The 13,794-nt window shown below is 38.3% G+C and overlaps 1 protein-coding gene across 1 annotated transcript in view; it reads right to left on the bottom strand.

Annotated features, from left to right (window-relative positions):
• Nucleotides 1-13,794, bottom strand: part of PREP (prolyl endopeptidase) — a 97,662-nt gene that overhangs the window by 47,620 nt on the left and 36,248 nt on the right. Inside the window, exon 8 of the mRNA XM_061366746.1 lies at nt 5,307-5,498. Coding sequence (XP_061222730.1) covers nt 5,307-5,498 — 192 coding nt within the window. The remainder of the gene's footprint in view (nt 1-5,306; nt 5,499-13,794) is intronic.

Consider the following 13,794-nt stretch of genomic DNA (forward strand, 5'->3'; position numbering starts at 1 on the left):
GGGTAATTACAAAAGATTACACACAATTTCTCAACAGCTAAATTTGGGCTAGATGGGTTATACCTCTTAAGAAGGCTTAGAAAATCGAGCTCAACCACCTTGAAGCTGCAGCTCAACCTTTTAAAGATTCATATACTGCTGCTTTACAAAACCTTTAGTATTTTGACAGTCTTCATTAGTAGCAAAGGCATGCCACTAACCTGGCACCTGCAACACTGCTATGAACAACCTTTTGAAACTTTTTGAAAAGTTTCAGGAAAAAAAAAAAGGTTGAATCCTCACACCAAACATCTGTGCCACTAACCTTAATTAATTATGACAGCTCTAACCTTTCATTTCTGCAGCAGTAGCTACAGCATGTCAAGTGTCCAACTGTACAAACATGCTTTGACAAAGTCAGACTGAAATGTTGATGGAGAACATGCTAAGCCAGAAAAGCTAGGTAGCCAACTGCTGAGTTACTTGCTGCACAGTGTGCTTGTGCATCCTCTCAACAACTAGTGAATATATTTCCACGGACTGACAAAGCTGTAGCTTGATCATCATTTTGGTTTCTTTGGTCATCACAGACAGCAACCACATATCACAGTGTCTCCAAGATCAACAGATATCCATGGTGATCTCAATTAAAATGATCTGTAACCACGTCTCAAGGCTACCTATGGACAGACTTGGAAGAAAAACATGAGCAATTTAGAGAATAAAACATCAATCATTCTGAAATGTGAGTAAATGTTGATGAGCCCTCACAACATAAAGCATGTGTCTTCCTCCTGACATGCCATCCTCAGTGACAGCCTGCTATGTTAAAGTTAATGGAAAAGCTCCAACCAATTTCAAGAACAATTTTATATCCCACATCCTCTCAGCATGACACACACAAACAAGAGAGCTCAAAGCTCTTCTGAAGACACAAACATTAGGAGAAACGCTTCCTTAAGTAACCTAAGGCTTTAGCCATCTGTGACTGATGCAGTTTTTTCCATGGTAAAGAGAGTTAAACAAAGCCACAAAAGCCTTGTCAGGGGAGCAGAATAAAACTTTCAGTCAGGAACACGCATCTGGACCACATCTTCTCCTCAGTGACTGAGGGACTGTATCTGGCTTGGCCAGAACTTAGGGGGTGCTTTTTATTGCTGGGAAACACTGGAGCTAAGTCACATCCCAGTTGGTTTGTTTGTTGGGGGGGACTGTGTGTGTGCACATGCGTCCCATTCTGTATTGGAAGGTTATCAGTCTGGTTATCTGCATTGCAGCCATTTCCATCCTCACTGCCACACTTCTGCACTAGCTGTCTCTGTAGGATGTTTCCTCTGAGTTATACACAGGTGGTCACACAACTGTTCCTCACAACAGAGACACAATCCTTCATGCACCTGCTTTGTAAGCAAAACTCCCAAGAGTGTAAGGCTACAGGTACTCTGAAAAACACTGCAGGGTAACGGAGTACACAAGCTTTCCGACAGCCAAGATGAACACAAGGGATTACTCACACCCATGCACACACATCCTTGTTACTCAGGATCAACAATTTCTTAGTGCATATTCCAGACTTCTCCTCCTGGTTTCACTACAGTGCCAAAAGATACATTTCAGTTTTGGGAGGGGAGTTACTGCAATTCTTAAGCATTTCTGAACTAGCTAGCAGATTAAAAGTATGAAAAAAAATACTCTGTTTCACCTGGAGTGCACATTCCAGCTGAGGGAAGGGAAGCAGTTTTTATCACTGAGTTTAGATGTGCAGATGTGTGCAAGGTACAGGAGCATCACTGGCTTAAACACTGCTTGGTAAATGGCTGAGATTCAAGGAACTGTTCAGGATCACTCATCTCACCTGTGACACATTCAGGAATATGTCTTATTTCTCAGCCCTCCTTACTCAGGATATTTATTCTGTTTTTCTTTAAACTGTCACAAGTACAGGGCTAGATATAACTGCTGTCCTCAAGATGTCTTGTGCTACCAGCATTAAGCACTCTTTTGGGGGGGTCAGAGTTCTCTAATTATTTAGGCTTCTAAAGACATGCCTGTGTCCTATGCCTTAGGACCAGTGTTGCAGTGACTAATGATCAGCCTACATTTATGGTTTCATAGCTGCCTTTTAAGTAATTCAGCACACCTAACTTGCAGCCATGTGGTCATTTAAAGCCTTAGTTTAATGTTAGATGTGAATCTCTCCTATGGTTATATTTTAGACTCCCTGAAAATTAAAAGTAACACTTTATAAACAAACTCCAGTGGGGAGGAAATGAATCTCATCACACTTCAGTACGCTCTGAGGCCCCCCTCAATTTCATTTCAAAATAGCTGCCATTTAATTCTTCCCCTCAGCTCAGAGTAGAGATCTAAATTTACCTCAGCTCTGTGTGAAATCCCTGCTGAAAGCTGTAAAATGAGGTGTGTGTATGACTTCATTGCAGTAGTATGTTTGGTTTTTTTTCCTGTAATTCCCAAATTAGCTTATTTATAAGCAGTTCTGAAAACAAAAAAGGTCAAAGACAATAAAAGAAGTCTGTCTTGAAGAACATGAAGGAACCAAATGACATTCACATGGCCTTGTAGGCATATGTGTTAATTTCTTAGTTAGATTACATTAGCTATTTAACATCATCTCTAAGAATTCACTAGGATACTTTGGGAACTTCTCTTTTTGCACTGATGGATGCTAGCAATTCTTAATGCTGAATTAATGATTCATAAATAAGTCTATTCCTGTGTGTGCACAGTGCAGCTTTTATGGAACTGAATCTATGCAGAAGGCTATGGCTACCAGGCTCTTCACACCAGAGTAAGAGACTTTTGGAGCCAAGTACCTATATATCCCAGTAAAACATATTTGTGACCTAAAGCATCACTAAATATAATGTTTGTAAATAAATTCTAATACTTTTTACTAAGATGTAATTAGTTGTCACTCCCACACATATTTAAAATTGGACATGCAGCAATACTGCTTTATCCTTTCAATCACTGCTGTCCTAGCTTTTGCAGAAGGGGTCTCATTAGATTGTCATCTCTGGATCACAGAAAATCAAATTCACTTGACTGTAAGGTTTTCAAGACAATGAATTATTAAGTGTCTTCTGCTACAATTATGTTTACCTAAATAAAATCTTGGAATTATTAAAAAAACCCACCATAACAAAGAGACTGGCTTGCTTGCTGACTTCATCAAGTAAAGGAGTATTTTTATCTATTGAGGGCTACAACCTCCTGAACACAACTAAAATCCCTGACCTTGGTGCTCAGGATACAACACTGATTTGCTTTGTCTGGCATGAAGAAGCAACTGAACAATCCAAACTTACTTTACTGTAGCACTAAAATCAACTTGAAACTCACAGTTTGATTTGTTAATTTAATCCAATTCTTTTACATAGGTCTCCAAAAAGCTGGAGAAATGGACATAAGCCTATTCTGGCTCCACATTCAAATACAGCAGAAGGTTAATGACACACAACAGACTCCTGAAAGCCACTCTGATGGTTTTATATAACAGATCATGTTTGCTTTCAAGTGTTTAAGAGCTGAATGCCTGTTGTGTTTACAATATGAAGGCCAGTGCCCTCAGCAAACCCATTTATCTGAACTTTGTTTTCCAAGTGCAGTTCTTATGTTTGTATAGTCGAGGCTGTCATGTGTAAGCCATTAAAGGAGTGTTGCATGCGTTAAATTATTTTTTCATGTGCACAAACATAACTCAGCATGACTTTGCCTTCAGAATGAAAGCAAACTGGAGTTGAGCTATATACTGCAATGTAGTGAAGAGCAGATGTGGCCTTTATCTTTCTGGGGAGGAATATAGAGCCACTGGTCAAAGCTCCTTATGCTGCCCAAACCACTTCTCGGGTAAATCCACACACAGTAACTAAACTTCATATCAACCACATGCTTCTGTCCCATTCTATTTGAACACTCAGCATCCCTAAGTCAATTCTTCAGCTTGGTCCCACTTTATAAATTGCTGTTCCTCATAACTTAAGCATGGCTTCACAGACTGTCAGAAAATTTGCATGCAACCTAATTAGACTTGGAAGCAATTTTTCACTTACACGTCTAATTTATTATCTGCTTAGGAATTGAAAGATACTTCCTCTAAGATGTAGATGGTTCCTGATTCAAACAGTTCACTATCTTAAGAGTTGCATCTCACCAAGCTACAATTTGCTAGTTTTGTGTTTACCAACATGGTTTGCAACATCACTGCAATTCTGGGTGTGCTCAGAGTCACCATTTATGTCACAGTGGGGACACACTTTATCTAGGCTGTGGCAAAAAAACATGTAGAACACACCATAAAATGCAGACAGAGATTATATTTTTATGTGTCCTGAAAAGCAAGATCTTAAGAGGAATTTAAAACAGTAGTCGAATAGGTTTGTCTCAGTGAGAAAAGACAGAAGTTACTGTATCAAATCACACACAGAGAATTCTACTAATTCTGTAAAGCAGCTCTTCACCAGAAAAGTAGCAAAGATCAATGAACTCGTATAAAGGTGCTTTAATAATAAAAAAAACCCAAATAAACAAAGCACAAAAAACCAAACAAAAACCACAAACCCACAAAAAGCATCAAGCAGTCTTTGTGAATAGCTATAATTATGCTAGTCAGATAAATCATATTTGAATCCTGTACTGTATGGAGAACAGACTACATAAATGTACACAAAGCATTTTTCAAAAAACTGCTTACAGAAGGGTTTTCTGCATTATCTGAAACTAATTTAAAGTTTTCATAGAAGTTTCCACAAAATGATGAGACTAAAAAAATACACCTTCATATTAATTATATCAAAACAAACAAACAAAAAGTTTTGAACTCGCTTTCATACTAGAGGATTCCATGCCCTTCAACTTTCTTCAGGCTTTTTTCCAAGTGTTGCCTATTTGTCTTATCCCATGAACAAAAGAAAATCCCATTTCACACTCTGAACAAGTCTGTTCATAGTGTGCTGCACTATTGCCACTCTTTCTGCTTCCAAAGTCCCTCTTGCTGTAATCTCCAACTATTTAGTAAATGTTAACTACATAGACATGAAGTAGGAAATGAGAGGACAGTATTTTCCTACAAACACAGAGTTAAAACAAGGACAGATGAAGCAACTTCCCTTTGACCACACAGGATATTAGAGATAGAAATAGCTCCTGTATCTCTTGAATCTCAGCAGTCTTTTAAACCCGAATCCTGAACAAAGTTTAAACACAGGAAAAAAGTAAGAAGGTCTGTGCAGGATTACTCTATAGACTAATTACTGCATCAGTTTGAAAAAAGAACAGAATGTCTTTCACTTTATATGAACTCTTACCTAGAACATCTCTTTCATGTTCAGGGACAAGAACTTTCCATTTGGATTCCCCTGGGTCACTGAAGTCAATGTTGATTAACCGGTAATTTGGAGAATGGCGGTTTGTCTTGAAAGTGAACACTGTTCCTTCATTGGTAACATACTCATACTCAGCCTCAAAATTATCTATTAGCTTCACCCACTGAAGAATTCCTGCAAGATCAAACATACAATGTAAGTTCTTCACCTTCTGGAACAAAACCTTTTAACACGAGACTAAGGCATTCCTGACAACTGCTTTAGGCACTTTCTTGAAAAACAGAAGCAACTAGAAGAAATGAAGCTGTGGAAAGAACTTACAAAGAATTCTCCAGATTAACAGGTGACAGTTGAAAAACGCCAGTTCATGAACATGTCAACATAATAGTTTTGAGGAATTTCTAGAGAAATATGTGCACAAAAATGACAGAATTATGGCTAATATTTCACTCCCGTTTTAAGGGGCTACTGGAAAGCTCAGATGTTTGCTGCAAAGGTGCCATGGAGATGATGTCACTGAGCACGTCAGATTCTTGCCAATGGAGCTCACAAGCCCCTACTTCTACAGACCTCTTGGAATGGGGAGTCGCAGCTGAGTCAAGACTGAACTAAACGTCCAAGCTCGATTTTATTTTTAGTAGATTAAAAAAAAAAAAAATATTTAATGATAAAATAAATACTTGTGGTGGTGTGGGGATTTCTGTCTTTCTGCAAAAAAAAGTTACTTTTTCTTAAAGTGGAAAGTTTTCTCTCATCCTTACAAGCCCAGAACCTCTGATAGAATAGAGATGATGTTATTTGAATGAACACAACAAACTTTAACAGCAGGAGTTTCCCTGTCAATTCAGAAACAACATTCCTGAAGTGCTGCTCTGCAGAAGCTTGCCACATCTGAAGAACAGGTACAGAGAGCTAAAATGTTAACTTCTGGGTTTGCAAAGAATGAAACTGTATTTTCCCTATCAACCTTCCAGAATATCACATTCTCTAATGGAAGGGCACTTCTCTCAAGCATGAATTGCCTCAGTTTACTCACTCTGTATCATAACATTAATATTGACTCAACCTGGAGTTGGGATTGAAAAAACTCCACTACTTTTTATTCACAATTTACTGTTTTGCAGTAGGTTTAGAAAACAGTTAGAAAGAAAAAGCAGCAAGGCTAAATCAGATACGCAATATGCTTGTTATATCTACAACACAACCTATCAACCAAACTTACTATTATAAGCATCATACATTAGCTATATTGAAAAATCAGAAGCGTTGATATGTGAAATTAAAGCTTCTGCATTTTAGAATAACATTTGTCACATCCTCTGCCTCTTTCCTAAAACTAAAGGTTTAGTCTTTACTTTTAAGTATAAACACATAAACTGTTAATGAAATCTGTTAATCTCTTAATGAAATCCTATAATTCAATGTTTGTGTCACTAAAACAGCACATCAGCTCATTTTATAATATTAAAAGCTTAGCAGAGTAATGGAAGTAGATGATAGCTGAGCTGTAATTACTGTAAGTTAAAAACAAAAAAGAAGAGAATAATTGAGGAAGCAGTGCGATGTCTAAGGTCATTAAATGTAGTAAGAGTGTAGCCAGACCTAGTATATTCATGAAGCTTGTATCTCTTAATTGCCATTTTGGTTTAAGGAAAACTTCCCTGTCTCTTCATGCAATAAGACAGATTAGCCAATGAAATTCTACTTTTCATACTGCTGTAATACAAACTATGCAGAAAATCCAGTCAACTTAGTATTCTGCCTCTGAATCAACCAACTGCACGTTAAATCTTGATTTTTGCTGGGGTCCGAAGTTTTGTCCTTCTGAAGAGATTTCATGTTGAAGAAATATCCTGCTAAGTCTCTCCAGTTGCTTAGAGTTCTGTAGAAAAAAACTGCTTTGATGCCCACTAGCTAACTGTGATATACACCAGTGACTGTTTTAAGATCCCAAGTCACATGCAAAAGTGTTTTCGTAAATAAAAACTAATTGCAACATAACACAGTAACAATATTGGAAAATTTGTATTTTGGTATCTGACAGAATGAAACCATCATACTACAGAACAAGACTCCATAAAAACGAATCCCCAGACTCTTGAAAAAAACACTTTCTAACAATAAATGTGCACAATAACCATATCTTCATGACTGCAACAGAAGCTGGATTCCATGAAAAACAAGAACAGTAATGTGACAATAGGGATTTACATTGTTCCTTGCAACTCATACATCCACTCCCAAATGAACAGCTAGCAAAAAAAGCAAGAGTGGATATTCAACAGGGACAAACTAAGTTGTTATAAAATCTAGAGCATTTTTTTTTGTTAAAGAGGATGCTATATAGTCCTTAGAAGACAACTATTGCAAATGAATTACCTCTAAATCACTGTCTCACTGAAGTGGTTAAATATGCCAGTATCTTGTCTAAGTTAAGAGTTCGCAATAAGGAAATTACAAGCAGCTGAGAGAGACCATTACATCAGGTGCATTTGCTGCTATACGAAGTATGTACTGTAGTTTTACAGTGAAAGGAAGAAACAGTTTGCAATGAGAGAGATACCAGAAATAAAATGATGCACTTCTATGACTACTTGCAGTTGTGGTCTGTGACTGAAAGAGATCTTCTATTGTTGCCTTAGGCCATCCGCTTAGATCTCTCCTTTGGCTAGGAATAACAACCTGGTGAGAAACACCGAGGGGGAGTGAGCAAACAGCTGAGTGGTGCTTAGCTGCCAGCTGAGGTTGAACTATGACAACAGTCATCATCCTTTTCTGGTGCCCCAGAACACTAACAGAAACAAACAAACAAGATGGTAGTGGTGCATATGCTGACAGAAGCTTAAAACCTGCAAAAGCAACTATTAAGTTGACAGGTAGATGAAGGTTATTCTTTTAATTGCTACTGCTGCTACTCATACCAATCGTCAGCTTAACTGCACAAGGTTTCATGGTTGAGAGTGCAGTGACCATATAAAAAGTACCTGAGTCTTCATGCAGAAGCACATTTTCATTGCTAAATAAAGCAAGTCAGATCCATCAGACTTACTTAAAGACTCCTCAGACACTGAAAATCCATACACTCAAAGGCTTCAAAATTTCAAGTATTGTCTACATGAGGAGATTCTGAAAAAAAATGGGCATTTACTCCAGAGTTTATCACAGTACTAATCAACAACAGTTTTAATGTTCAACAGAAGACACGGTACACAGTGTGCTTCAGATCGATAGAGACTGTTTCAGGGCCTCAGTGGTATGTCTATAAGGTATCCTGGGAAATGAATGACAGAGCACAGCCTTTCACTCAGACATCCAACGGCAGAATCAAATTTCTTTTTGAATCATGCAATACCCAGCTTGCTCTCAAGTTCTCTCTTCAGAGCCAGGCAGCTATGCGAACAAATTCAGGGGGTTTGCCTCCTTCTTCACAACCACAAATATTTAATTGTCTCATCTGGTCTCCAAAGGCAAAAGAGACTTTCAAACAATTTGGACTCTCTTTGAAAAGAAGATCTCTTAATCTCTTGGGACCTGACTTCGCTTATGAATGTCTGAGGGAGGGAATACTTGAGAGGACATATTAAAATGTCCCTGAGAGGAATGCAACTTGTCATGTTTGTACTGAAAGGACTCTCAAGTACCACTCATCCTGCAGATGATGGATGACAGCTATTTAATGATCATGGAAAGTTAATGTATTTCCAATTTAAAAAAAAAATGAATGGAAGGAGGCAATATTTATTCCTTTCAGTTTAAAAGTTCAGACATGTCAAGACATATTAAAGATTAGCCCAAAAGAAAGAAATCAAACACTTTTATGAGCAGTTTTCTCAATCAGTTTCAAGAATTCTATTTTACCGTCATTTGGATGATGACTCAAAAGACCGGGAAAGAGAACATATACGCTTTCTCTCACTCCACACTTTCTCTAATACATACAAAGAAGCACATAAATACATTATCTAAAAAGTAAATTCATTGTCAACACTATTTATAAATGCAATGTCCAGTCAGAAAGTAGCAGCATGAAGATCTCCTTGCTCAAATCAACAGTAAGATATTTAATTTTATTACTAATGATCTGCCTCAGATAAAAAAAAAACCCACCCAAAACCAAACCAAAACACAAAAACACAACACCCCCCCCCCCCCCCCCAACATTGACAGCTCTTTGGAATTGCCATTTAAGGGATAAGAAACTCTTTTCGTTACGTAAGCACTCTATTGTTGAGGCCTCCACATATTTTCCAAGACTCAACTGATTTTATTTCTCCCTATTATTTGGAAACCACCATATAAAGGCTTCAATTCAATACTCATTTTTGAAAGTGGTGTTTGTTGGTTTTTTTTAAAGTCACTTTAATCACAAAAATGTCTTTAAATAAAAAAAGACTAGTACTCTCCCTCTCTCCACATTCTATTTTCTAGCTGATGTCTACTGCCTCCTTACTATATTTTTTTCCTTGTTTATTTTTATTAAAAAGGTTTTGATCTACTTTTTCAAGCTTTGTAGAATATGCTGACTCATTCCTTTGATGTTACTGTATATAGTACAAATGAACATGAGCCAGCAGCGTGCACTTGCATCCCAGAAAGCCAACCATATCCTGGGCTGCATCAAAAGGAGCGTGACCAGCAGGACAGAGGAGCTGATCCTGCCCCTTTACTCTGCTCTTGTGAGACCTCAGCTGGAGTATTGTGTGCAGTTCTGGTGTCCTCAACATAAAAAGGACATGGAACTGTTTGAACAAATCCAGAGAAGGGCCACGAGGGTGGTCAGTGGACTGGAGCACCTCCCATGTGTAGACAGGCTGAGAAAGTTGGGGCTGTTCAGCCTGGAGAAGAGAAGGCTGCGTGGAGACCTCATAGCAGCCTTCCAGTATCTGAAGGGGGCCTATAGAGATGCTGGGAATGGACTCTTCATTAGGGACTGTAGTGACAGGACAAGGGGTAATGGGTTAAAACTTAAACAGGGGAAGTTTAGATTGGATATAAGGAGGAAATTCTTTCCTGTTAGGGTGGTGAGGCACTGGAATAGGTTGCCCATGGAGGTTGTGAATGCTCCATCCCTGGCAGTGTTCAAGGCCAGGTTGGACAAGGCCTTGGGTGATATGGTTTAGAGCGAGGTGTCCCTGCCCATGGCAGGGGGATTGGAACTTGATGATCTTAAGGTCCTTTCCAACCCTTAACTATTCTATGATTCTACAGCACTATTCATTGTGCTTAAAATTACTTTTAAGGGAGTCTTATAAATTGCAAGACTAAACTAAAATACAAAAAGCCAGATAATCCCATTTTCACCAGGAAGTGGACAAATATCACCTTTGTTTTTCTACCTGCCCTCAAGCCACACACATGCTTTCTTCAGTGTGGGGTGAAAAAAGAACAACCTTCTAAACAAAGACACAAAATAAAAATTTTGGCTGATAATCCTGCTTTTCAATTCCCTCTTGCAATCTGTCTCTGCCAGTCTAGTGCAAAGCAGCTCCAGCTGACAATGACTAAGCAACCAGCAAGCTTGAACTTCAGTTTTTGCTCAAGTTTTATTGCATCTTTCCAAGCCAGTGGTTCTCAAATAGCTCCTCTTCCTGTGTATGTGTCCTCCCACCACCTTCCACTGTTTCCAACAGTCACAGACTGTCCATCTTCAAGCAGCCCAGTATCCAAGCATAAGAGTCCCTAATACCGTTCTCTCTCCCTAAACTCCTTGTACCTCCAATTTACATAAAACTGTGTTTAGCTTCTAGCCAGTGCAATCTTTTCCAATCCAACAACCCAGGCTATGCTTTCTATCTAGCCATTCCTCTCAATGTTTTGCATTCCAGAAGCCACAGCAGCCTTTTAAAGTTTTTATGTGCCCAGAGGTTATAATGAGAGCTACCTCTTCTGCTCCCCATGCTGCCTTATATCCTTCCTTTTCCCCTCCTTCTCTGTTCTCATGTTCAGGTTCTCATGTTCTCTGATTAAAGACCTTCCATTTATTTATTTTTTTGCACACCAATAGATTCGTGCTAAATTCCCTCTTCACTGCACCAAACCACACATTCAAAAGTCCAGGCTGACAACCTCATTGAAAAGAAACAATCTAATTTCTCAAAGAAAGGGAAAACCAAAATTATTACCAGGCACAGAAACAGTAAGAGACATACTATAGAAAAAGCAGTGCTGGGTTTTCATTTGGGTTTGGGGGGGTTGTGCTGTTTGATTTTTGTGGGTTGGTTTGTTTCATGGTTTGTGTTTTGTTTTGTTTTGTAAAGTGTACAACAGCTTGATTGGTGTGTATCCAGCTGTTTGGCTAGTATGAGGCACTTTCAGGTATACCAAGAACAACAGCTGAGTAAAGACATAGATAAATTTTCTTGTTAGACTGCTTCAACATACAAGCAAACTTGAGTGCTAACAGTATTCTGGCTACTAAAACAATTGTGCCTTACAATGCTCAGCTACTGGGAAAATATGGGTCTGGTTTTTAAAGAAACACTTAGCATTAGATCACTTTAAAATATTTAAGAGTCAAGTCTTGAAAACCCTACTTGCACTTTGGCAAGGTAAGTGGAGAAAACTGGAGTCCTGAATGAGGGATAGCCTGAACATGAACCCATAGTGCTGACCTTCCAGACACAATGTACAGCTGTTGCAGATTTGCTACTGAAATTTCATAAAGCAAAATGAAACTGCATGAGTTGGTTCGTTCAGTGGCTGACAAAGAGTAGTATTCACTACCTGGCAACAATCCCATGATCTGTTTTTCCTAATCTTCTTAAACTCCACCACATAAGGAACAAGAGGCAAGAATGAAGGAAAAGCCTGCATATACACAGCTACTTGAAGGGGAGTACATATAGCAAGGAAGCTCCCCCAAAAGTTTAAAGAACAGCTCAGCTGTCTTCTCCCATTGGTGTCTACTCATACTATTGTCTTGCCAGCACAAGATATTTGCAAAACACTTTTTTGTATGAGATAGTAACAGCATTTTTTTTTTCTAAGTGCATTTGGTTAAGTTGTAAGCTTATGTTTATAAACATAAAATTCCAGTTGGCAAACCTGCTCATTTCTAACACAAAGAGTTTTGTGGCAAAAACTAAGCTACAAACTGGTTTAATGTGGTGAGAATCACAAGATACACGTGGTAGTAGGGGAGTAGGGGAAACAATATCCCCTAAACCTTTTATCTTTTCCGAGTAATTTAAAATTCTCATAACAATAGGTATGTATTTTTCATAAGTTACTTATCCCAGTAATTTTCTATTCTAAAAAGGAGCATTATTGGTACAAAGAGTTCACAATGGCCTACTTAAAAACCTAGCAAACAACCTGAATATTTGAAGAGGAAAATGACTCAGTCTGTATACAGCAGAAAGACTGTGAAGCGGGGAATGGAAGAATAAAGAGTATTTTACCTAATCTGGGAAGCAGAAAAGATGCTCAGATGTTTCCTGTAATGTTTGTGGAAACAAACAGAAACACCACTGTTCAGTTTATCTTCCAGGGAAAACAACCTGACAAGGATTATTACAGAAGATTGAAGTGCAAACTCAACCTACACCTGTTGACTAAGTATCATGAGTAATCACATACAGTAAAGAGGGAAGGGCTGACACAAAAGTTTCAAATGTACAAGCAAGCAAGTCAAACCCTTTAAGTTTCTTAAACATTTAGAAATAGTCTGCTCTCATTTATTAGATGTGATCTCCACTCAGAGCCAAGATCGTTTCCTGCCCAACACAGAACATGGAGTACCTACATCCCACGTAGTTTCAACTTTGTCCCTATTTCCTAATTTCAGTAGCTAGGTAGGCAGGTTATCATGCATCCTTATCTATGGGCTGTGTCTCTGAATTTTATACACTAGAAATGTAGCTCAGGACTGCAGGTTCCACAGCGTAGCAAAAAATCTGGAAGATAAGTACTGAAATATTTCAAAGTTGTAATGTCCAGGTGATGTTACAGATCTATATAATATGGGATAAACCCTATGAAAATATACATTATGTTCCTTATTTTTAAGGCCTGGTAATCTTTCTTCACTAACAAAGTGACTGAAGATGACTTCCATTCTTCCAAATGGAAGCAACACATGCTGTGAAAAATGGAAATAATTTAAACCAGCAAAGGTAAGCGAATTAAAACCGAAGTCTGGCAGCTTGAAACAGCAAGGCAGTTTGATTTAGCATCACTGCCTGCCAGACTCTTGTTCAGAAAACAAGACCAGTGGTTTAATGAAAAGCTTGAAGGAGCTTGCCCCCCTGCCCCCCCCCAACATAATCTGTGATTGTTAGCAAAAAGGAGTGAACTTTCACTTTCATTCCATTCCAGTTGTTCCTGATACTCAGAAAAGGTGCAGATTTACTTATCTATTTGTATTGTCTAGATATGTAGTAAAAACAGGATAGGCATATCATTGAGCATAAATACAGAAAAAATTCACAATTTAAGGAGGCAAAAAGGGTTTTACAGCTTTTCCATTTGA

This window comes from Neopsephotus bourkii, unplaced genomic scaffold, assembly GCF_033783945.1.
Source record: "Neopsephotus bourkii isolate Nb327-2 ecotype Australia unplaced genomic scaffold, CSIRO-AGI_Nbou_v1 NB_1358, whole genome shotgun sequence".
Lineage (NCBI taxonomy): Eukaryota > Metazoa > Chordata > Aves > Psittaciformes > Psittacidae > Neopsephotus > Neopsephotus bourkii.